At 40.7% G+C, this 18,051-nt stretch overlaps 3 protein-coding genes across 4 annotated transcripts in view; all 3 read right to left on the bottom strand.

The window, feature by feature from the left end:
• man1a2 (mannosidase, alpha, class 1A, member 2) overlaps positions 1–1,330 on the bottom strand; it is an 85,408-nt gene extending 84,078 nt beyond the window's left edge. Inside the window, exon 1 of the mRNA XM_053496176.1 lies at positions 477–1,330. The gene's annotated coding sequence lies outside the window, so the exon portion shown is untranslated. The remainder of the gene's footprint in view (positions 1–476) is intronic.
• Positions 1,331–3,905: 2,575 nt separating this feature from the next.
• On the bottom strand, positions 3,906–13,210 carry trim45 (tripartite motif containing 45). 2 transcript variants are annotated; one of them, XM_053495904.1, is made up of 7 exons: positions 12,441–13,210; positions 10,622–11,373; positions 9,126–9,255; positions 7,012–7,126; positions 6,122–6,248; positions 5,805–6,000; positions 3,906–4,400 (listed from the first exon to the last, which is right to left on the bottom strand). In XM_053495904.1, the coding sequence occupies exons 1-6, from the start codon at positions 12,884–12,886 to the stop codon at positions 5,852–5,854; spliced, it is 1,719 nt and encodes a 572-aa protein (XP_053351879.1). In that variant the 5' UTR covers positions 12,887–13,210; the 3' UTR covers positions 3,906–4,400; positions 5,805–5,851. The 2 variants fall into 2 exon arrangements, with proteins under 2 accessions (XP_053351879.1, XP_053351878.1); XM_053495903.1 differs by lacking the exon at positions 3,906–4,400 and having other exon boundaries at positions 5,054–6,000.
• A 690-nt stretch (positions 13,211–13,900) lies between these two features.
• On the bottom strand, positions 13,901–15,714 carry vtcn1 (V-set domain containing T cell activation inhibitor 1). Its single transcript, XM_053497283.1, has 5 exons — positions 15,606–15,714; positions 15,339–15,403; positions 14,877–15,233; positions 14,514–14,765; positions 13,901–14,208 (listed from the first exon to the last, which is right to left on the bottom strand). The coding sequence occupies exons 1-5, from the start codon at positions 15,635–15,637 to the stop codon at positions 14,099–14,101; spliced, it is 816 nt and encodes a 271-aa protein (XP_053353258.1). The 5' UTR covers positions 15,638–15,714; the 3' UTR covers positions 13,901–14,098.
• Between the last annotated feature and the right edge of the window lie 2,337 nt (positions 15,715–18,051).

Below are 18,051 nucleotides of genomic sequence, written 5' to 3'. Positions count from 1 at the left end.
TGCTGTGTAACTCTAAACCGAAATTCAAGGGAAACATTAACCAGGAAAAATTGGCATGCTAGGATGGAAACACATTTACTTAGAACAAAATATAACCTGAACTACGTACCTGACAGCCGTCATGAAATCACATAGCTACATGAAATGCTAAGCGTTGTAAAGTTAGCAAGCTAATGTTATACCAAACAAGTCTAGCAATTTCATTTACAAAACAAAAAAATACAAATCTCATTACGGCTTTATTTAAAAAAAAAAACACACACACACCATTTAGAAAAATTACAACAAAAGTTTCGAGTCAATCCCCAAAAAAACAATCCCCAATAAAATGCTCGGCTAGCTCCCAGTAGCCTAGCAGCAGCGCGCGCGCCCGCTTGTTGTAGGCGTTACAGAAACGGTTAGACTGAGCTAGCGCGAGCTGTCACACCTGACCGAATGAGGTAACTCTAAACTGGTTTAACGTCGTGTCCACATACCGTCAGGATCCTGATCCTCTCTCCCATCCAAGATCCAAAAAGGTTTCCAGAGTGCAAGACGTGTTTTTTTTTGTCCAGCCAGCTAAGCATTAGCTAGCTAGAGTAGCTTGCTGATATTAGCGTTTAGCATTGAACAGCAGGCGCGCGTGCTTCCTCACCGGCAGCCGTATTTTACTCACAGTACTCGGACATTGAGGGACTTTTTCCTACACACGTTATGTCTGATATAATTTACTGACACGGTCAGAAGATGACAATTCACACACCATATCTTATTACATCCCTCATGATTAAAGCCCCAGCCACGGTGCTGCCCGATGGAATAAAAGCGGTGTGTATAAATAAATACACACAGACACACACACATACATACACACGCAGCTGGGAGTGTGTTATCGGGCTGTGTGCGTGGAACAGGCCGCCCCTGATACCGTGAAGATCAGCAATATGAACGTTCTCTCTCTGAACCCACAAAACCGAAAGGAACAAACCAAATAATCTAAACGCCTCGTGAACATTTGACCCGAACAAAAAATCTCGATAGGAACATAATAAATGCGAGCTGCACTCAATGCTGTAAAGGCATCTAGCTAATGAAGCTAACCCTGTTTAGCCGCCCGCTCATCTGTCTCCGCCTGTAGCCCGAACCGCATCCCCTCATCGCTGCTCCGGCTCACAACGACGCCACAGGGGAGAAAAGACCACTATGCAACAATGCTTTTATAAATATTTTCATCTACGTCTTCAAGTCCTTAATGCGGATTTAAGCTCATGTGACTCTCCCACTCCGATCACTACGCGTAAGTACCGCGAGCCTCCAATGTCCATGATGTTGTTCCTGCAACAGCTAGCAGAAACCTGACTCCGCCCCCAACACATGACTCCGCCCCCAACACCCGCCTGCAACCCATCAGCCTGGTCAACCAAGGCACTGATTTTTACACCAAACACACTTAGAACGTAAAAAAAGCCTTCCCCTTGTTCACACCATAGGTACTGTGCTAAAATGGCATAAGGTCTGGTCCAAAAAAATTCTTCAAATTCCCTGTTTGTGCATTTGTTGTAAGTACAGTATATAAAAAATAAGCAAATTTCTATAGCATTTCAATAATACAGATGCGCCCAAAAATGTATACACATTTCAACAAGTGTTATCCATGCCCTTTTTTTTTTTAATGGAGTTGAATTATGGCAGCAATGTTTTGTATTGAGCCATGTTTTGTATTAATATTAATATTGTTTTTACAATAATGTATATTGTTTTCTCTAAAGATGTCAGTAGTCGCCTCATTCTTCTCAGAAGAGAGGCATACATTTATTTTATTTTTTGGTATTATTGTAAATTTTCAGTAACTACGTTAAACACGTGGACAGTTTAAACTTTGCATGTGAAAGGATTCTTCTTGCTTTGTTACACCAGGACTGCTTGGACTGCTGCGTCCATATTCGTTTCATACTCCTGCTTTTTATTGTCGCCATTATTTCAGAACATATCAGACAAACTGATTTTAAACTTCTGCAGGAAAAATAAACATATATTGATCTGTCCATTCATCTTTGCAGATTCAGTTTTCATAGGCTCCTTTCCTTTTCTTGGGGTAAAACAAGCTTTGTTGCACTTTCATTCCTGTTTCTTCCATACACTCTGTCTATACATAGTTAAATATGACTTTGATTGGCTCTGTTGAGTGATTCATATAGCCACGCCCACCGCATGTTCTGCGTGCCAAAAGGATCTTTTTTTTTGCAAATATTTTTATTGAAAAAAAGGAAAACAATACAGTACTTGTATTTACAGAAATACAATTTACGATTTTTTATTTTTCTATACACACACACACACACACACACACATACATACATACATACACTACTCTACACTACTATTTGCTCTGAATTTGAATGAAATAAGTAAAGGTTCCCTTTGATATTACTAATAATGTATAAACACAATTTTCATTAGTTTAATATTTATTACCCCAAAAATTTAGACCATAACAGGGATAGCCCCACATAACAAAAATTGACAATGTCACTAGCTGGTGATTTCATCATTTGATGCAATAACAGCTTGACAGCGACGTCTCATGCTCCTCACTAGCCTCATGATGTTGTTCTGAGGCAATGCGTTCCACTCTTCCACAAGTGCTACACGCAGTTCTGCCAGGTCACGTGGGGGTGGGGTACGATCATCCAGTCTCTGCTTCAACTGGTCCCAGACATGCTCTATGGGGTTCAGGTCAGGGGACATTGATGGCCATACCATATGAGGCACTCCAACTTCCTGAAGTCGAGCTGTGACAATTCTGCCACGATGTGGTGGAGCATTATCATCCATGAACAGAAAGTTTGGGGTGTGCTGGCGGAATTGGGGGATGATGATGGGTTATACTGTATAATGTCTCTGAGGTAAGAACATGCAGTGACTGAGCCATGTACAATAATCAAATCTGTATTGCGCTGACTGGTGATGCCTGCCCAGACTGTTGCACCTCCTTCACCAAAGCAAACCCTGGGGACCATGTTGACCTCAGCGTATCGCTCACCTTGCCTTCTCCAGCAACGCTGACGACAATCATTTCTGTGCAAGGTTACCCGACACTCATCAGTGAACAGGACGGTAGACCACAGCTGCATTGTCCAGGTCACATGGTCTTGTGCCCACAGCAAACGTTCACGCTGTGTCTTGGTGTCAGTGGAGTCACCTGCAATGGTCGTCTGGCATTCAAGCCAAAGTGGTGGGTCGGTTGCGAATGGTTTGTCTGGAAACCCTGGTACCCCTCGCGTCTCATAAACGGGCCTGCAGCTATGTGCCAGTTGCATAGCGAAGTCTGAGTGCATAGGTCCTTAGGTACTGGTCATCGTTGCGGCCTGTCAATCGTGGGTCTGTCATGAACTCTGCCAGTAGTTCTGTGTCTTGATGCAAGTCTGCTGATGACACTTTGAGACAAACCAAGTTCAGAGCAATTTAAATAAACACTGGCTATTATTGTTGTTATTGTTTTTGTTGCTATTTTATTAAGTTACTAAGTCATGAGAGGGTGTGTTTGATCGAGATTCATGGGGTAAGGGAATTTTGGGACATGACAAAGTGTTGGTTTCAAAACCTGTTATATAATTGTCTTAGGCATTTAAATATTGTATGTATGTCTAAATACCACTCCCTTAACACCACTGCATCTTTATACACTTTAGAAACGTGACAAGCAGGAATGTGGCGTAACCAGACAGGGTCCAAAATGAAGCAATGATGAATTGCTTTTTTAGGTAATGTATTTGTAATGTATACAATGTGGACAATCCAGTAATCTCTAGTGATCACGTGTCAAACAAAAACGTTGCTTTCACTGTATGGAACTGAAGTTGCATTTATTTATTCCAAATCTACAAATAACTGATTGTACATAAAGACTATTTCATAGTATGGTTTTAAGTGTTCAATCACAATGCTACATGACATCTTTCTTTACATATAAATGTGTCTGTCAAACTGTCAAAGTGAACGTCTCTCAGCTCAGAATTTACTGTTTACCAATTCTGTAGGAATATGTACTGAATGCTGCAGAAAACAATCTATAAATAAATGATTAGCCAAGATACCTCAAGATGAAAATAAAGAGGTAAACCGAACGTGGTTGTGAGCAGGGTGGATAAAAGGTCATTTAAAAAATGTTTAATAAATTAAACAAAGAAAAACAGGTATTTTTAATAAAAACTGATTATGGGCTATGAATTAAGGTGACAACAGCATGCTGTGATCCATACCATTCTTAAAAACACCAGGTCAGGTTCCACTCCTGGCAGCAAAGAACAGGGACCTGAGGCTATCATGGGCACAAGTTCCCAAACCCTGGAACACTGTTTACTGTTGACATCGACTGAAGGTCTTGACCACCACTGCCACATGATTGGTTGATTAAAAACCTGCATGAATGCACAGAGGTAGAGATGTTCCTGTTTCCTATTAAAGTGGACAATGTTATAGAGTGTATAACGTTATAGAGTGTATAACGTTATAATCCATAGCTTTACAACAGATGTAGACAACAGTTTGCTAACATTAATGCTTCAAGTATTAATGTGAGTTTCTAAACACTGATTAATCTTTAAAGCAGGACAACAGGAAACGCAGTAACAGGGGACACCTCGGCCTCGCTCGCACCATACTGTAGCTTAGCCCTAGTGCATTGTTGCCATCTGGTGTTGGCTAGAAGAGCTTATCTTACACTCCTTGCTTATTCGACAATTTGTTTCCAGACTTTAATTCTGACCGCGACTCTGAATACAGGATGAAGCGGTATAGGAAATGAGTGAGAACTTTAATTCTGAACTGGCTGGTGGACCCCAGTCATAGTAGTTTAAGAAATACCAGTTTCTAAATAATTTAAGTGTAATATTACTATCAAAACCTGGAAACAAGGCAAAACTCACCTTAACTGTAAGAATAATTTAAACAAATATTAGCATCATTTTATAAAATATACAGACTGAGCAATCAAGAGTAAAAAAAATCAAGTTAGTCATACACACACACACAGACATACATATACGTATATCAGAAAGTTAACCGAATGTTCATATCCATATCAAGAAAACCATGCACACTTTCAGTCATAGAATTTTAGCCTCTTTAGCTAAAATTTTGTTTTTTCACCCAGTATTAAACATAATTTATTCAATTACAACGCATCTCTACAGAATACACACAATGACCTAATGATTGACCTGAAACAGATTCCCAAGTCACTCTCCTCAGTGTTCCTACACAAGATATGTCATTCCTTAGGCTTCAAAATCTCCCTTTATTACATAAATTAGCATTACATACTGTATATTCACATTTGAAACTAGAAACAGATTTTTATATCCATCACTCTATATAACAATAAGGGATCTTTAGTCAAACATGCATGCACAAGCACAAACATACAATTACAGAGTATATAGCTTTTAAAACTTCTACAAGTCTTCTATATCAGATTAGTAACATCTATAAATGCTAATTAATAGCTGTGAATAAAAGGGTCATATTTATACACAGTTAAGATTAAGCAAAAGTATTAGAAATAATGCAATTAAATAATTAAATTTATAAAACCATCTGTTAAAGTTCCATATTTGGTGTGGGAATATTTACTCGTGTTTATTGCTCTTAATTCGTGTTCATTTTAGCAACTTTTTAAAGCTTTCGTCAAGTTACATCAGAATCACTCAATACTTAAATACAAAAAGATGTTAATGTAAAGAAAGAAAAAAAAAGTAGCTGTCTAAATAGTTTTTGGTGAATAAACCAGCTTCACAGGCAATAAGCATTGCATATATCATTACATTTTAGAGCTCTGAAATCTTTGCGTGGTTCTGGGTGAGGGTAGCTATCAGAGTTCCACAGTTCGGACAAGTCCACGGCGAGAGCCCGACACGAGGCTGCGCACACACTCGGAGCTCTCCACCACACTACCACAGCAAGACCAGTGTGGCTTGCCTGGGTGACCTTTATGTCCATGACCACAGCCCTGGAACCCTCCTGTGAAACAAACACACACAAACTTCACAAACAAAACCATGCCACAATGCTGCTCGTCATTACGGTGAACTAAAATACATCCTCAAATCTTTAGCGGTTTAGGGATTTCTGCGTGTTGTACCTGGCATTGTCCCAGGACATCCACACCTTGCCTCTTTAGCACCCCCACTAGAGCAGAAGGTGCAGCAATGGAAGATGCCATGGTGGCGCTGATATTTTCTCTTGACTGTCAGCCCAAAGGGTGATCCCTGCAGAACAGAAAACACAGTTACAGTCCTGCAGTGATCAAACCCTTTAGGAACTACAATGCCTTGCATAAGTATTCATACCCCTTCAAGTTTTTCACATTTTGTCACATTAATATTTATGCGACATATAATGGCATCTTAATAGTGATTTTTTTCCTTATTCTTCTTGGAAAGAACAAAATTACTTTTAAACAGCAATTTTGAAGTTAGGTCTGGACTTTGACTGGGCCATTCTAACACACGAATAAGCTTTAATCTAAACCATTGTAGCTCTGGCTGTATGTTTAAGGTTGCTGGAAGGTGGACATTCGCCCCAGTCTCAAGTCCTTTGCAGACTCTAACAGGTTTTCTTCTAAGACTTTTCAGTATTTGGCTCCATTCATCTTCCTATTAACTCCACTTAATTAGCTTTACAGTCTCTGATATGTTCAAAGCTTGAGATATTATGTTATCAGTTCAACCCTGTTTTAACTTCACCACAACTTTTTCCCTGACCTGTCTGGTGTGTTCCTTAGGCTTCATGATGCTGTTTCTTTCCTCATGTTCTCTAACAAACCTCTGAGGGCATAACAGAACATTTATAATTTTCCTTTTACTTTCCAATCATGTTTTACTTTGTGTTGGTCTATCACACAAAATCGCAATAAAATACATTTACATTTGTGAAAATATGTGAAAAAGTTCAATGGGTATAAATATTTTTGCAAGGCACGATATTAATACCGAAACCATACATTAAAATTCTGCAGAATCAATCTGTTACCTTAACATGCTGCGCTTTGGCACACACCCACACAGAGTAGGATCCAGGCTTCATGGGTGTGTAGGAGACAGCATATGACCCATCATTATTATCAATCACTGTTGTCTCCACTTTGCTGTAAGGACATGAAAGACAGTGTAAAGAGTTTCCACAAATTAGCATGCCACAGATCCAGGTCCTTTCTCCGTACATCTTTGCTATTGACTTCTGGGGACGGATTATCGATTCACACTGCCGCGAATGTCGAAAAAGATGACGAGCATGCACTTGGTTGAGATGCGGACCTGCCTCGCCTTTTTCAGTCTGTGAAGACTGTTGCTTTGTCTCAAAGTTGTACCCATCCAAGTTCTACACGGGATCGATCCACCGCACGCTCACAGAGTCTTGCCAGACTTTGACATAATGTTCCTTCTGCTTCTGGAGACAAACTTGCTAAACTGATTTGTATGTCACACTGACAAGAGCAGCCGTGTTGTGGATTGTTCTTCGGCGATCATCAGACACAAGTTGCCAAATCGTTTCGAAATTTTGGGGGGTTGAGCTCGTTGAAGGTCTTCTGATCTCTTGTTGTCTTCCAGTGCTTTTCTTCTGCTCTTGAAGCGTGTGCCACTCAAAACAAATCAAACTTGCCAAATCATGTCAAATGTTTCCATCGCTCTTTGTTCTAACTTGCTGTCCATAATAAAATAGCAGATGTGTTTAGAAAAGCACCAGTTAAACAGCTTGTAATGTACACAGGATGAAGTCTTTTGGCCCTTATGAAGATTGGGCTCCCTGTGACACCGCGAGCAGCCTTGTGCTGCCATCTGTTGGTGTATTACTTAACTAGTCTAAAAACCTTTTGATACCACCTCCTATATTTTGTAACCACAATACAATGTCAATCAAAGACTCGCAAACTTGTACACACACTGGAGCAAAATGTTTTTTTTTTTTTCTGGCACTATGGTGTGACACATAGTAATATACATCATTACAGTGCATAAAATGCAAAATTACAGCAGTGTGAGATGAGTGCAGGACAATGAATACATAAAAAATAGACTAAGCTGAAAACTATTAGTTGAGTACACTTTAGCGATCCATAAAGTCTCGTTTAGTCGCATTTAGTTCTAGCTGTTAGACAAGTCTTTGTTCCCAACTGCACAAGTATGACTCAACTTATATTTAAAGTTTATATTTAGTAATTAACCACACTATGTCATTAAGTCATGTTAATAAAACCTCCTTAACCTCCTCAGGGCATGCTCTAACACTTAGGTTTACACAGCGCAAACACACAGGACAGCTCTAGTCCTAGCCATCTTTCACCGAGACGCCTTCTGCTTTAGTGGATGGCAAATGGCTGCCATAAAAGGTTACTGCAATAGTCTGGAATGTGACACAGTAATGCTCACTGGTTCTAAAGCCAATTACTTAATGATTCTGGCTGCTTAGAGAATAAACGGACACAGAACACGAAGAACTTAAGTGGGTCTTCGCAAGCTTGAGTGAAATTCCTTCAAATAAAATAGTTTCAAATATATTTAGAGAAGTATTCAGAAACTCGTCTAGAGGTAGTGACCTAGATTGCCTACAAGGGTTAAATTATTGCCTGGCATCAAGCAATGAAAATATTAAGATGACTGGAATTGGGTTAAGAAGGATGGCAGTGGAAATCACAGCTATGTGTAGTAGTAAAAGTAAGTGCAAGTTCCACACTGGGGCTAAACAGCTGTGTGGACATAAAGTCGCTAATTAGTGAGGCAGATCAGGGAGCTTCAAGATTGGAGCAATGAAAAAGTCCAGATTAACCCTATTTCCGATAGGGTGAGGGGTGCATCAGGGTAAAACTCAGTGAAAATCAGGGAAAGCGGATGAAGCGAAGCGATCATGCATAGTGGCCACTGTACAAGCCTCTTGTGGGTCAGGTCTGGACTCAGCCACATTATATGGCAATAAAATGCAGTCAGATTATAACCTGAATGTACTTAATGACCAGGTTCTCACATCATTTGATTTACTTTCTTCTTCTTCTTCTTTCTAGACAAATTAAACGTTAGATTTTTTTAACCTTTTTTTTTAAGCCAGGCTGTGTATAATAGACAAATTTCTATTTTAAAGCTAAAACTCACCACTCTTTCTTTTCCGTGTGGATTATGCTAACTAGTACAGATTCACCTCCTTTGCCCATCAGCTCCCCTGCAGAGTCCCGGCAGATAAGTGTAAACTCGCACTTTTGGCCCTCAACACATTGTTGTACACCTGCAAAATAATGAGCCAGAGCTGATTAGAGAGACGGATGTTTGCAGAACCTGACTAATACACAGACAAACCAGAACTGATAGACTTCTAGCTGCATGAAAATAAAGAATGAGAATAAAGGCAGGCGCAACACAGCCAAAGGCAGCATTTCTGTCAGAGTTTCTATTTTAATCCTTACTCAATAACTCGTCACATTTTGTAAAATGCAATATTAAGATAGTATACCTTTAAAATGAACTATTTAAATGAATTACCCTTATATTGAAGGCTAAAAAAGTCTGTTTTTCAATGTGTCAGATTGAGGTTTCCCTGGTAATTATGTGGCTGGTGACTGCACCTACGGAAGACATGCTGAGACACGGCAAAAAGATGAAAACCATGACTGACTGAAAAGTTGTCATGGGAACGAGGAATGTCACCACTACATTCAGTCATCACTACATTCCATTTCTTCCCCTACTCCTGTGTGTGTGTGTGTGTGTGTGTGTGTGTGTGTGCGTGTGTGTGTGCATGTGTGTGTATGCGTGTGGGTGTATATCCAGACATGAGGTATGATCTAGAAATTCAACAGTACTTGAGTTCCCAAGAATGTGTATTTTGGACTAGATTCAATAATTGTACTGTACAGCATGAAAGTAACCACCACATGTACATTCTAGAGTGATGACTGGTACAAAGTATTTCTGCAGTGTTTCCCCTGAAACACACTATTAGATTAGTACACCTGTTCAGTGTAAACTGAACTACAGAACAGACTTTATGGTCAGGAAACAAAACATCACCAATTAAAAGGTTTAAAATGCAAACACAAAACCTTGGTTGGTTATTCTTTCAGGAAAGCTGAGACTGGGTAAAGTATTCGGAGTGTTGCCCCTCTGACTGCTACATCATTCAACTAAACTTTAAGCTCTGTAAATCATATGCCCCATAACTACTTGGTTAAATAAATAATTTGTGTGTAGCACCGACATCGATCTACTTAACACAGACCCTGATGTTTGTGGGATTCTTTAAAACGGACTTCTATAAAATATCATATAATATATATATAATAATCAACGATAATTTAGCATGATAATCCTCTCGTCAAGGGGTCGCCACAGCGAATCATTCGAGAAATCTACCACTGAGCCACTGATGCCCAAGCAGCAGCTACAGTGCCCTGCCTCTCATTCTTAAAATGGTAATATCTGCCTGCAGTCTATACTGAAGCTTAGCAATCTCTATTCTACAACCAGTGATAAGAGTAAGATGTCCCCTCTAATACTAGCTTTAAAAAAAAAATTAAAAAAAACACCAACTTTTCTTTCATGTGAATGCTTACTATTACAAAGAAATTAACCTCATTAGTTGCCTCACTCCTCACCTTCTCCTTCAATTGTGCACCTACTAGGATCTACAGTCCTGGCCTGCAGAACTCCTACCATGGGAAATCCGTCCACCTGCTCTGCAAGCTCCTGTGGTAAGAAACAGATATCGCCACCAGTGGCATGGCTAAGGCTGGTCTTTTGTGGATTGCACACCAACTCCAACAGGCTCATTAACCGCCTTGTGGTTACTCCCTTCACACTGAGGATCTCTGCCTCAGAGCCACATGTGAGTAAACGTTCAGCAAAATCAACACTGCCAAGAATATCACACAGTGCCTGCTGCAACTGGGCTTTTTGCAGCTGAAGCTGATTGCGCCTCTGTAGTCTCAGCTCCTCCAGGGAGTGCAGAAGAGAACGACAGTGAGTTTTCACTGCATTTGTGTAGGCTTGAGCAAAGGCCTGGATCTCACTCGCCATCGCCTCTGCCCGAGACTGCAAAGCTTCCTGGGAAACCTCCACGCACCTTACAGCCTCCTCCAGATGAACGAGACGAGGCCGCAGACTCCTGGAGACCAGCTCCCGGATACGGTCACCATGCCTATGAACGGCCTCATGCATGGGATTGCAGCAATGACCCCTGTGAAACGTGGCGGCGCATTCCAGGCAAATAGTGAGATCGCAGGTCTCACAGAAAAGACGCAACTCCTGGTCGGAGTGCAGTGAACACAGCACAGGTCTGGACAGACGGCCCTGGCGCTTTAGTTCTTCTAAGCTGTGAATAGCATGATTGGATGTCCTCTTTTGTCTCCTGTAAAAAAAAAAGAAAAAAAAAAAAGAAGAAAAACTGTGATTTGCTAAATTAATGAGAAAAGTATAAGGAGGCAAAACATTGTCTTTAAAACATGTTTCTGTGGCTATTTTAGGTTCTAGTTTTAGAGAATAGGTATGTGGCTATGCCCACATTTCTGTTATACTATGTTAACTTTACTCCAGTCAATATGGCAGAGAGTGATGTAAATTAAGGAGATAGCAATATAGATGATTTTAAAAACTTATTTCAAAGTAACTACGCAAGTTAGAAATTGGAGGCACCAAATCCAGATTAAATTATTATGCAAATTTTATGGCTAAATTACATAACAGTTTATAATCCAAAGTGCAAAAGCTTTTATGTAAGGCTGTCCTGTGTGGTTATCCTTCTGCATGCCTTTATTGGCACACACTCATCTCAAAGTGTGGTGTATTTGCACCTTATGTAGGCTTGTGTACTGTTATGACTTCAAAGCCATTGGGACTCATTGGGATTCGTTTTAAAAGAATGAAAAAGAGAAAGAATTAAAAATAAAAGGCTCTATGCTGTGCATTTAAGAATAACGAGTGAAATCATCTGAAAAGTTGGCTTGTGATCATCTTGAGACAATGGACGAGCTACAGTATGTCAGGATCCCTAAGAAATCTTCAGTTAGGACAGAGTTAAGGAAAACGTAGTTTGGTTTCTGTGGCACCTGTGGCCTTGCACCTGGGGGGTCTGGGTTCGATTCCTGCCTCTGGTGTGTGTGCATGGGCTTTGCATGTTCTCCTCCTCCGGGTAGTCTGGTTTCCTCCCACAGTCCAAAGACGAACACATTACCCCAACTGCCCTTCCCAAAGTGTGTGAATAAGCATGTGAGTGTGTGCATTTGTGTGTACATTGTGTGTGTATCATGTCCTAAGTGTCCTAGGATAGGCTCCAGGTATAGAAGATGAGTGAGAATAGTTTGGTTTAGTTTCGTTGCGAATGAGTTAAGTCGTAAAAGAAGGTACGAAACTTAACTCCACCCCCTAAGTTGAACGCCGACTAGATAAACGTTTGTAGATAAGCTGTGACACACTGACCTGTGCGCCTGGCTGCAGAAGTCACACAGGTTGTGGCTGCACACCTCACAGCGCTGCTCGGCCTCGGCGTCTCCGCACAGGTCGCACACGGCGCTTTTGTCCAGCAGCAGCGTCTCCATGAACACCTCGTCCAGCGCCAGATGGTCTGTAGTGAGCGCGTCCACCCCGGCGCGCGGCAGCTCCACCTCACTGTCGCACGCGGGACACAGCACGCGCTCCCGGGCCGGACTCGCGCCTCGCTCGCTCAGCGGGGAAAACGCCTCGAGCTGGCGGATACAGTCTGCGCAAAACGTGTGCAGGCACGACAGGAGTTTGGGCTCTCGGTACAAGCGCTTACACACGCCACAAACCGCTCTGGAGCTCCGAGCATTCCCGTTAATCGACTTTTTGTTCGTCCCCATGTCTTTCGCGTCTTTATGAGCGGATTTTTCCTCACAGTCCGACATGGTAGTAACAGTGCGTTAAAGTGATAAATCTCCAAGGCACGTGTACACTAAAATACGCGTCGATATTAAAATATTACAGTAGCGAATTCCGACCTACGAACACTTCACACGGATCTAACTACTTCCAGCAAAGTTTTACTTGCTCCCAGGGTTGCCAGATACACGACGCAAGATCACCCTTTCACAACAATTCCATTGCAAAAACACTAGGAGCACGGTCTGCTTGAGAGTTATACAACTGGAATTCGTAGATGCGCTAAGAACAACAGTTCTGAGAACAGGTCTAGAATTGGAGAACTGATTCAATCAAACAGGCCCTGATTCTAGAACTTTTCTCAGAACAGTTTTTTCTTGGCGCTTCTACAAATCTCTCCAAAGATCTCCACAGAACTCAATAAATTGCTTGAGGTTGCCAAATATATGGTATATTTTACAGTACTGTTAATTAATAATGCATATTATAAACAAGTATTTACCTTATTTGTGTCTTATTACAATGACATTAAAATTCTACACCTTTAAAGAGTAATATGGTAAATATATCAAAGATAAATTAAATAACTATAATTTGCTAAATTGCAGACGAAATAGTTTACATACGACTTCATTTGCACATTTCTACTAATCCCATGTCACCTAATTCGCTACATCACAGTGTATACATGTTAATACACTTTAACCCTACTGTTTATATCTTTAAAAATTTGCCTATCGCAATTTGGAGAAAAATAATGTAATTAGTCTAAAGCCTGCTAAAGAATGACAGTCTCGCGAGAAAACAGTACACCAGGCAACATGCTTTAACGCTTAATAATATTAGAGATCTTCGATTTCTGACCAATCGGCAATTGCGTACGTATGGTGGGCGGGGCTTACATTGCCACGCGCTCTTAATGATTTGCAGTAATATCGCCATCTGCTGTGCTGCATCTACTCTAGCGTGGAAGATTCAAGAAGATACATCATCAGAATAAGAATCCTGACAGAAACAAAACACAACCTTATACATGGACATTACAGACGTTTATTTAAACACATCTTAAATCGTATTTACAGAAAAAGTTGCAGCTGTTTTGCTGCATATATAAATACCATAAGGTAAAGTCAAATATCAGGAGATGCATATTTACCAAAACCTCGTGTGCATTTTTTACAACACAATGTGAGTCATGTCTCTGCTTATAGCTTATTCCATATCCACCAGATGTATCTTCACCATACAACCATACAGAAAAAGATCACTGCTGTGATAATTACATGAGATGTGATGGGCTTTGGTGATGAATTAAACGTGAAGTCATTTCTTGTTGAAATGCTGTTACCTGAAAAGTAAAAACAGCAGACAGTTAAGATGAAAGCTTTAGCAAGTGTCTGTTTCATTCACATAACACTGTCTCGTTAAATTATTACTGTCATTAATTCACCACCAGTCTTTAATAAGTATCATGGGTTTGGTAGGTGTCATGTGTGATGTCTGAGTAAATGTTTTCATTCTGGTTGAGTGCAGTTGTTTATTTAATGTAGTCTGTGTGTAGATTTATGCTTATAAGTATGTCTAGGTTAATCTATAAGCACACACATGCACACATGTGCGTGCACACACACACACACACACATAAATTAATACCTGTAACAGAAGCTTCAGTGACAGATGTGACAAGAGCATTCTGGATGACACAGATGTACTTCCCGTCAGTCACTTGGACTAGGAGACTGCCTATTACTTGCACAATCCCCATCTCTGTCTTGTTAAAATGGTTGCTACTGTTTAACAGTGTTCCATTCTGATCTGTCCAGGTTACATCAGGTTGGGGCAGCCATCTCTGAGCCTTGGCTATCAGTCTGTTGTTTAACCTACTTATATTGGGAGCTGAGAAAGCTGCAAACGACACAATAAAACAGTAGTGTCTAACTGTATATATTCTCCTATAAATACTACAGACTTTCCTTTATCTAAGTAATTACAGACGTACTATTTAAAGTTACTTACCACCCACTCTGAGGTTAATGCTGACTGTACCCGTGACTCCAGAAGCAGCCACACTGCAGCGATACACTCCTTCATCGTCCGTTTTTACCATTCTTAAGAGAAGGGAAGCGTTGCCTTTGGGGATAGCATCTGGGAAAAGGCCAACTCGGTTTTTGAATTGTGGGTTCTGCTGCTGTAAATTAGCTACTTTCTTCTGGTATTGATAAACCACCCCAGTGAGACCGTCCTTTTGCCAGGTGATTGACACATCAGAAGAAATTTGGCCAGTTTTGGTTTGGAAGTTGCAATCCAGGATGACATCCTCTTCCAGATTGCCCACAGGAAAAGGTGTGGTGGTCAGCACAGAGCCCTGGGATGCTTGGAATCACACAGCAATGTACAGAAAATACAATTAACATTGTATAGAAAAATATACGATCACTTATTGAGTCTGAAGTATCACAAATTTAAATTTAGACTAACCTGAAAATGCAATAACCAAAAGGATAATTAAAAGTCCAGCCATTACAAATATGAGGACAATCATGCTGCAAGAGACAAATCAGCAGCTATATAATCCAAGATGTACTTTATAGATAAAGATCTCTATTTTCAAGCTTTATATTTTTACTGGAAGTGAAGAAAATATTTATAAGAGTGCATAATGCCCACATAACACCGTAGGTCTACAGACATACAAACAGGTAAACCTTAGTTTATGATAAATGCTAAACATTGCCTGACAGATACCTCCAAAAGATGATTTGTCCAATTGATGCCATGCTGAAGTCATCAGTGGCTGATTGAGTATTGCAGCAGTAATTAATCGATCACGGTAAGTTCCATACGTGACAGCAGTGTGAGAACTAAACGCCAGCAAGGATCAACTTGGATCTGTTGAGTTCATATTTAATTGCAGCTCAAGGCTTTGGAGCAGCACCCTCTGTCAATATTGGCACCAATGGGCGTGGACTGACATGCCAGATAAGGCATGTCAAGAGGTAAAATTACTGAAGAGTGAGGTAAGTTGTTTATTTTTCGAATACAGAAGTTATTTCTCTGTAACCCTGACCTGTCCTTGTTGGTTACCATAACTGTACAAAATATTTACGTAACAATGTTCATAGTTACACAAACCATACAGTGAAAAAAATTAGATTTTTTTAAGTATATCGCATATACACTCAACAAAAATATAAACGCAACACCTTTGTTTCTGCTCCAATTTTTCATGAGATGGACTTAAAGATCTAAAATTCATTCCAGATACACAATATTACCATTTCTCTCAAACATTGTTCACAAATTAGTCTAAATGTGTGATAGTGAGCACTTCTGCTTTGCTGAGATAATCCATCCCACCTCACAGGTGTGCCACATCAAGATGCTGATCTGACATCATGAGTAGTGCACAGGTGTACCTTATACTGCCCACAATAAAAGGCCACCCTGGAAAGTGCAGTTTTTTGCTTTATTGGGGGTCTGGCGACTCAGAACCGGTCAGTATCTGGTGTGACCACCATTTGCCTCATGCAGTGCAACACATCTTCTTCGCATAGAGTTTATCAGATTGTCAATTGTGGCCTGTAGAATGTTGGTCCACTCCTCTTCAATGGCTGTGCGAAGTTGTTGGATATTAGTGGGAACTGGTACACGCTGTCGTATACGCCGGTCAAGCACATCCCAAACATGCTCAACGGGTGACATGTCCAGTGAGTATGCTGGCCATGCAAGAACTGGGACATTTTCAGCTTCCAAGAACTGTGTACAGATCCTTGCAACATGGGGCTGTGCATTATCTTGCTGAAACATGAGGTGATGTTCATGGATGAATGGCACAACAATGGGCTTCAGAATCTCATCACGGTATCTCTGTGCATTCAAAATGCCATCAATAAAATGTACCTGTGTTCTTCGTCCATAACAGATGCCTGCCCATACCATAACCCCACCACCACCATGGGCCCCTCGATCCACAACATTGACATCAGCAAAGCGCTCACCCACACGACGCCACACACGCTGTCTGCCATCTGCCCTGAACAATGTAAACTGAGATTCATCCGTGAAGAGAACACCTCTCCAACGTGCCAGACGACATTGAATGTGAGCATTTGCCCACTCAAGTCTGTTACGGCGACGAGCTGGAATCAGGTTAAGACCCCGATGAGGACGACGAGCATGCAGTTTCTGACAGTTTGTGCAGCTTGTCCGAGTCAGTCATCAGCTGTCCGAGTGGCTGGTCTCAGACGATATTGGAGGTGAACCTGCTGGATGTGGAGGTCCTGGGCTGGTGTGGTTACACATGGTCTGCGGTTGTGAGGCCGGTTGGATGTACTGCCATATTCTCTGAAACGCCTTTGGAAACGGCTTATGGTGGAGAAATGAACATTCAATGCACGAGCAACAGATCTGGTTGACATTCCTGCTGTCAGCATGCCAATTGCACGCTCCCTCAATGCTTGTGGCATTTTGCTGTGAGACAAAACTGCACATTCCAGGGTGGCCTTTTATTGTGGGCAGTATAAGGTACACCTGTGCACTACTCATGATGTCAGATCAGCATCTTGATGTGGCACACCTGTGAGGTGGGATGGATTATCTCAGCAAAGCAGAAGTGCTCACTATCACACATTTAGACTAATTTGTGAACAATGTTTGAGAGAAATGGTAATATTGTGAATCTGGAATGAATTTTAGATCTTTAAGTCCATCTCATGAAAAATCGGAGCAGAAACAAAGGTGTTGCGTTTATATTTTTGTTGAGTGTGTGTGTATATATATATATATATATATATATATATATATATATATATAATGTGTGTGTGTTATGGCAGATCAGCCATAACATTATGACCACATGCTAATGTTTAGTAGGTCTCTCTTTTGCCACCTTAACACGGATGCACTGTGTGTTCTGACATCTTTTTTTTGAAACCAGCATTAATTAAGAGTGGGATATAGAATATTAGACAGCAAGTAAACATTTATACCTGAAGTCGATGTGTTGGAAGCAGAAAAAAAAAAAAACAAGCATGAGCATTTGAGTGACTTTCATGAGGGCCAAAGTCGGCCCTTAAGAAGTCTTCAGAAGACATCTGTACAATATTTTCAGAAATTACAAAACAAAATTGAATTAGAATAAAAGCCCATAAATGATGCTGGATTTACAAACTGTACAGTAAAATGATACAAG

Source organism: Clarias gariepinus, chromosome 5 (genome assembly GCF_024256425.1).
Source record: "Clarias gariepinus isolate MV-2021 ecotype Netherlands chromosome 5, CGAR_prim_01v2, whole genome shotgun sequence".
NCBI lineage: Eukaryota > Metazoa > Chordata > Actinopteri > Siluriformes > Clariidae > Clarias > Clarias gariepinus.
This window is presented reverse-complemented; position numbering and strand designations above follow the sequence as displayed.

What these genes read in the sequence shown, in the direction of transcription:
- trim45 (XM_053495904.1), bottom strand. Translation starts at nt 12,886, where the DNA reads ATGTCGGACTGTGAGGAAAAATCCGCTCATAAAGACGCGAAAGACATG. An exon ending in TTCTGCAGCCAGGCGCACAG is followed by an intron (nt 11,374 to 12,440) that starts GTCAGTGTGTCA and finishes TTTTTTTTACAG; the next exon opens with GAGACAAAAGAGGACATCCA. An exon ending in GTGCACAATTGAAGGAGAAG is followed by an intron (nt 9,256 to 10,621) that starts GTGAGGAGTGAG and finishes ATTATTTTGCAG; the next exon opens with GTGTACAACAATGTGTTGAG.
- vtcn1 (XM_053497283.1), bottom strand. Translation starts at nt 15,637, where the DNA reads ATGGCATCAATTGGACAAATCATCTTTTGGAG. An exon ending in GGACAAATCATCTTTTGGAG is followed by an intron (nt 15,404 to 15,605) that starts GTATCTGTCAGG and finishes TGTCTCTTGCAG; the next exon opens with CATGATTGTCCTCATATTTG. An exon ending in CATTAACCTCAGAGTGGGTG is followed by an intron (nt 14,766 to 14,876) that starts GTAAGTAACTTT and finishes TGTCGTTTGCAG; the next exon opens with CTTTCTCAGCTCCCAATATA.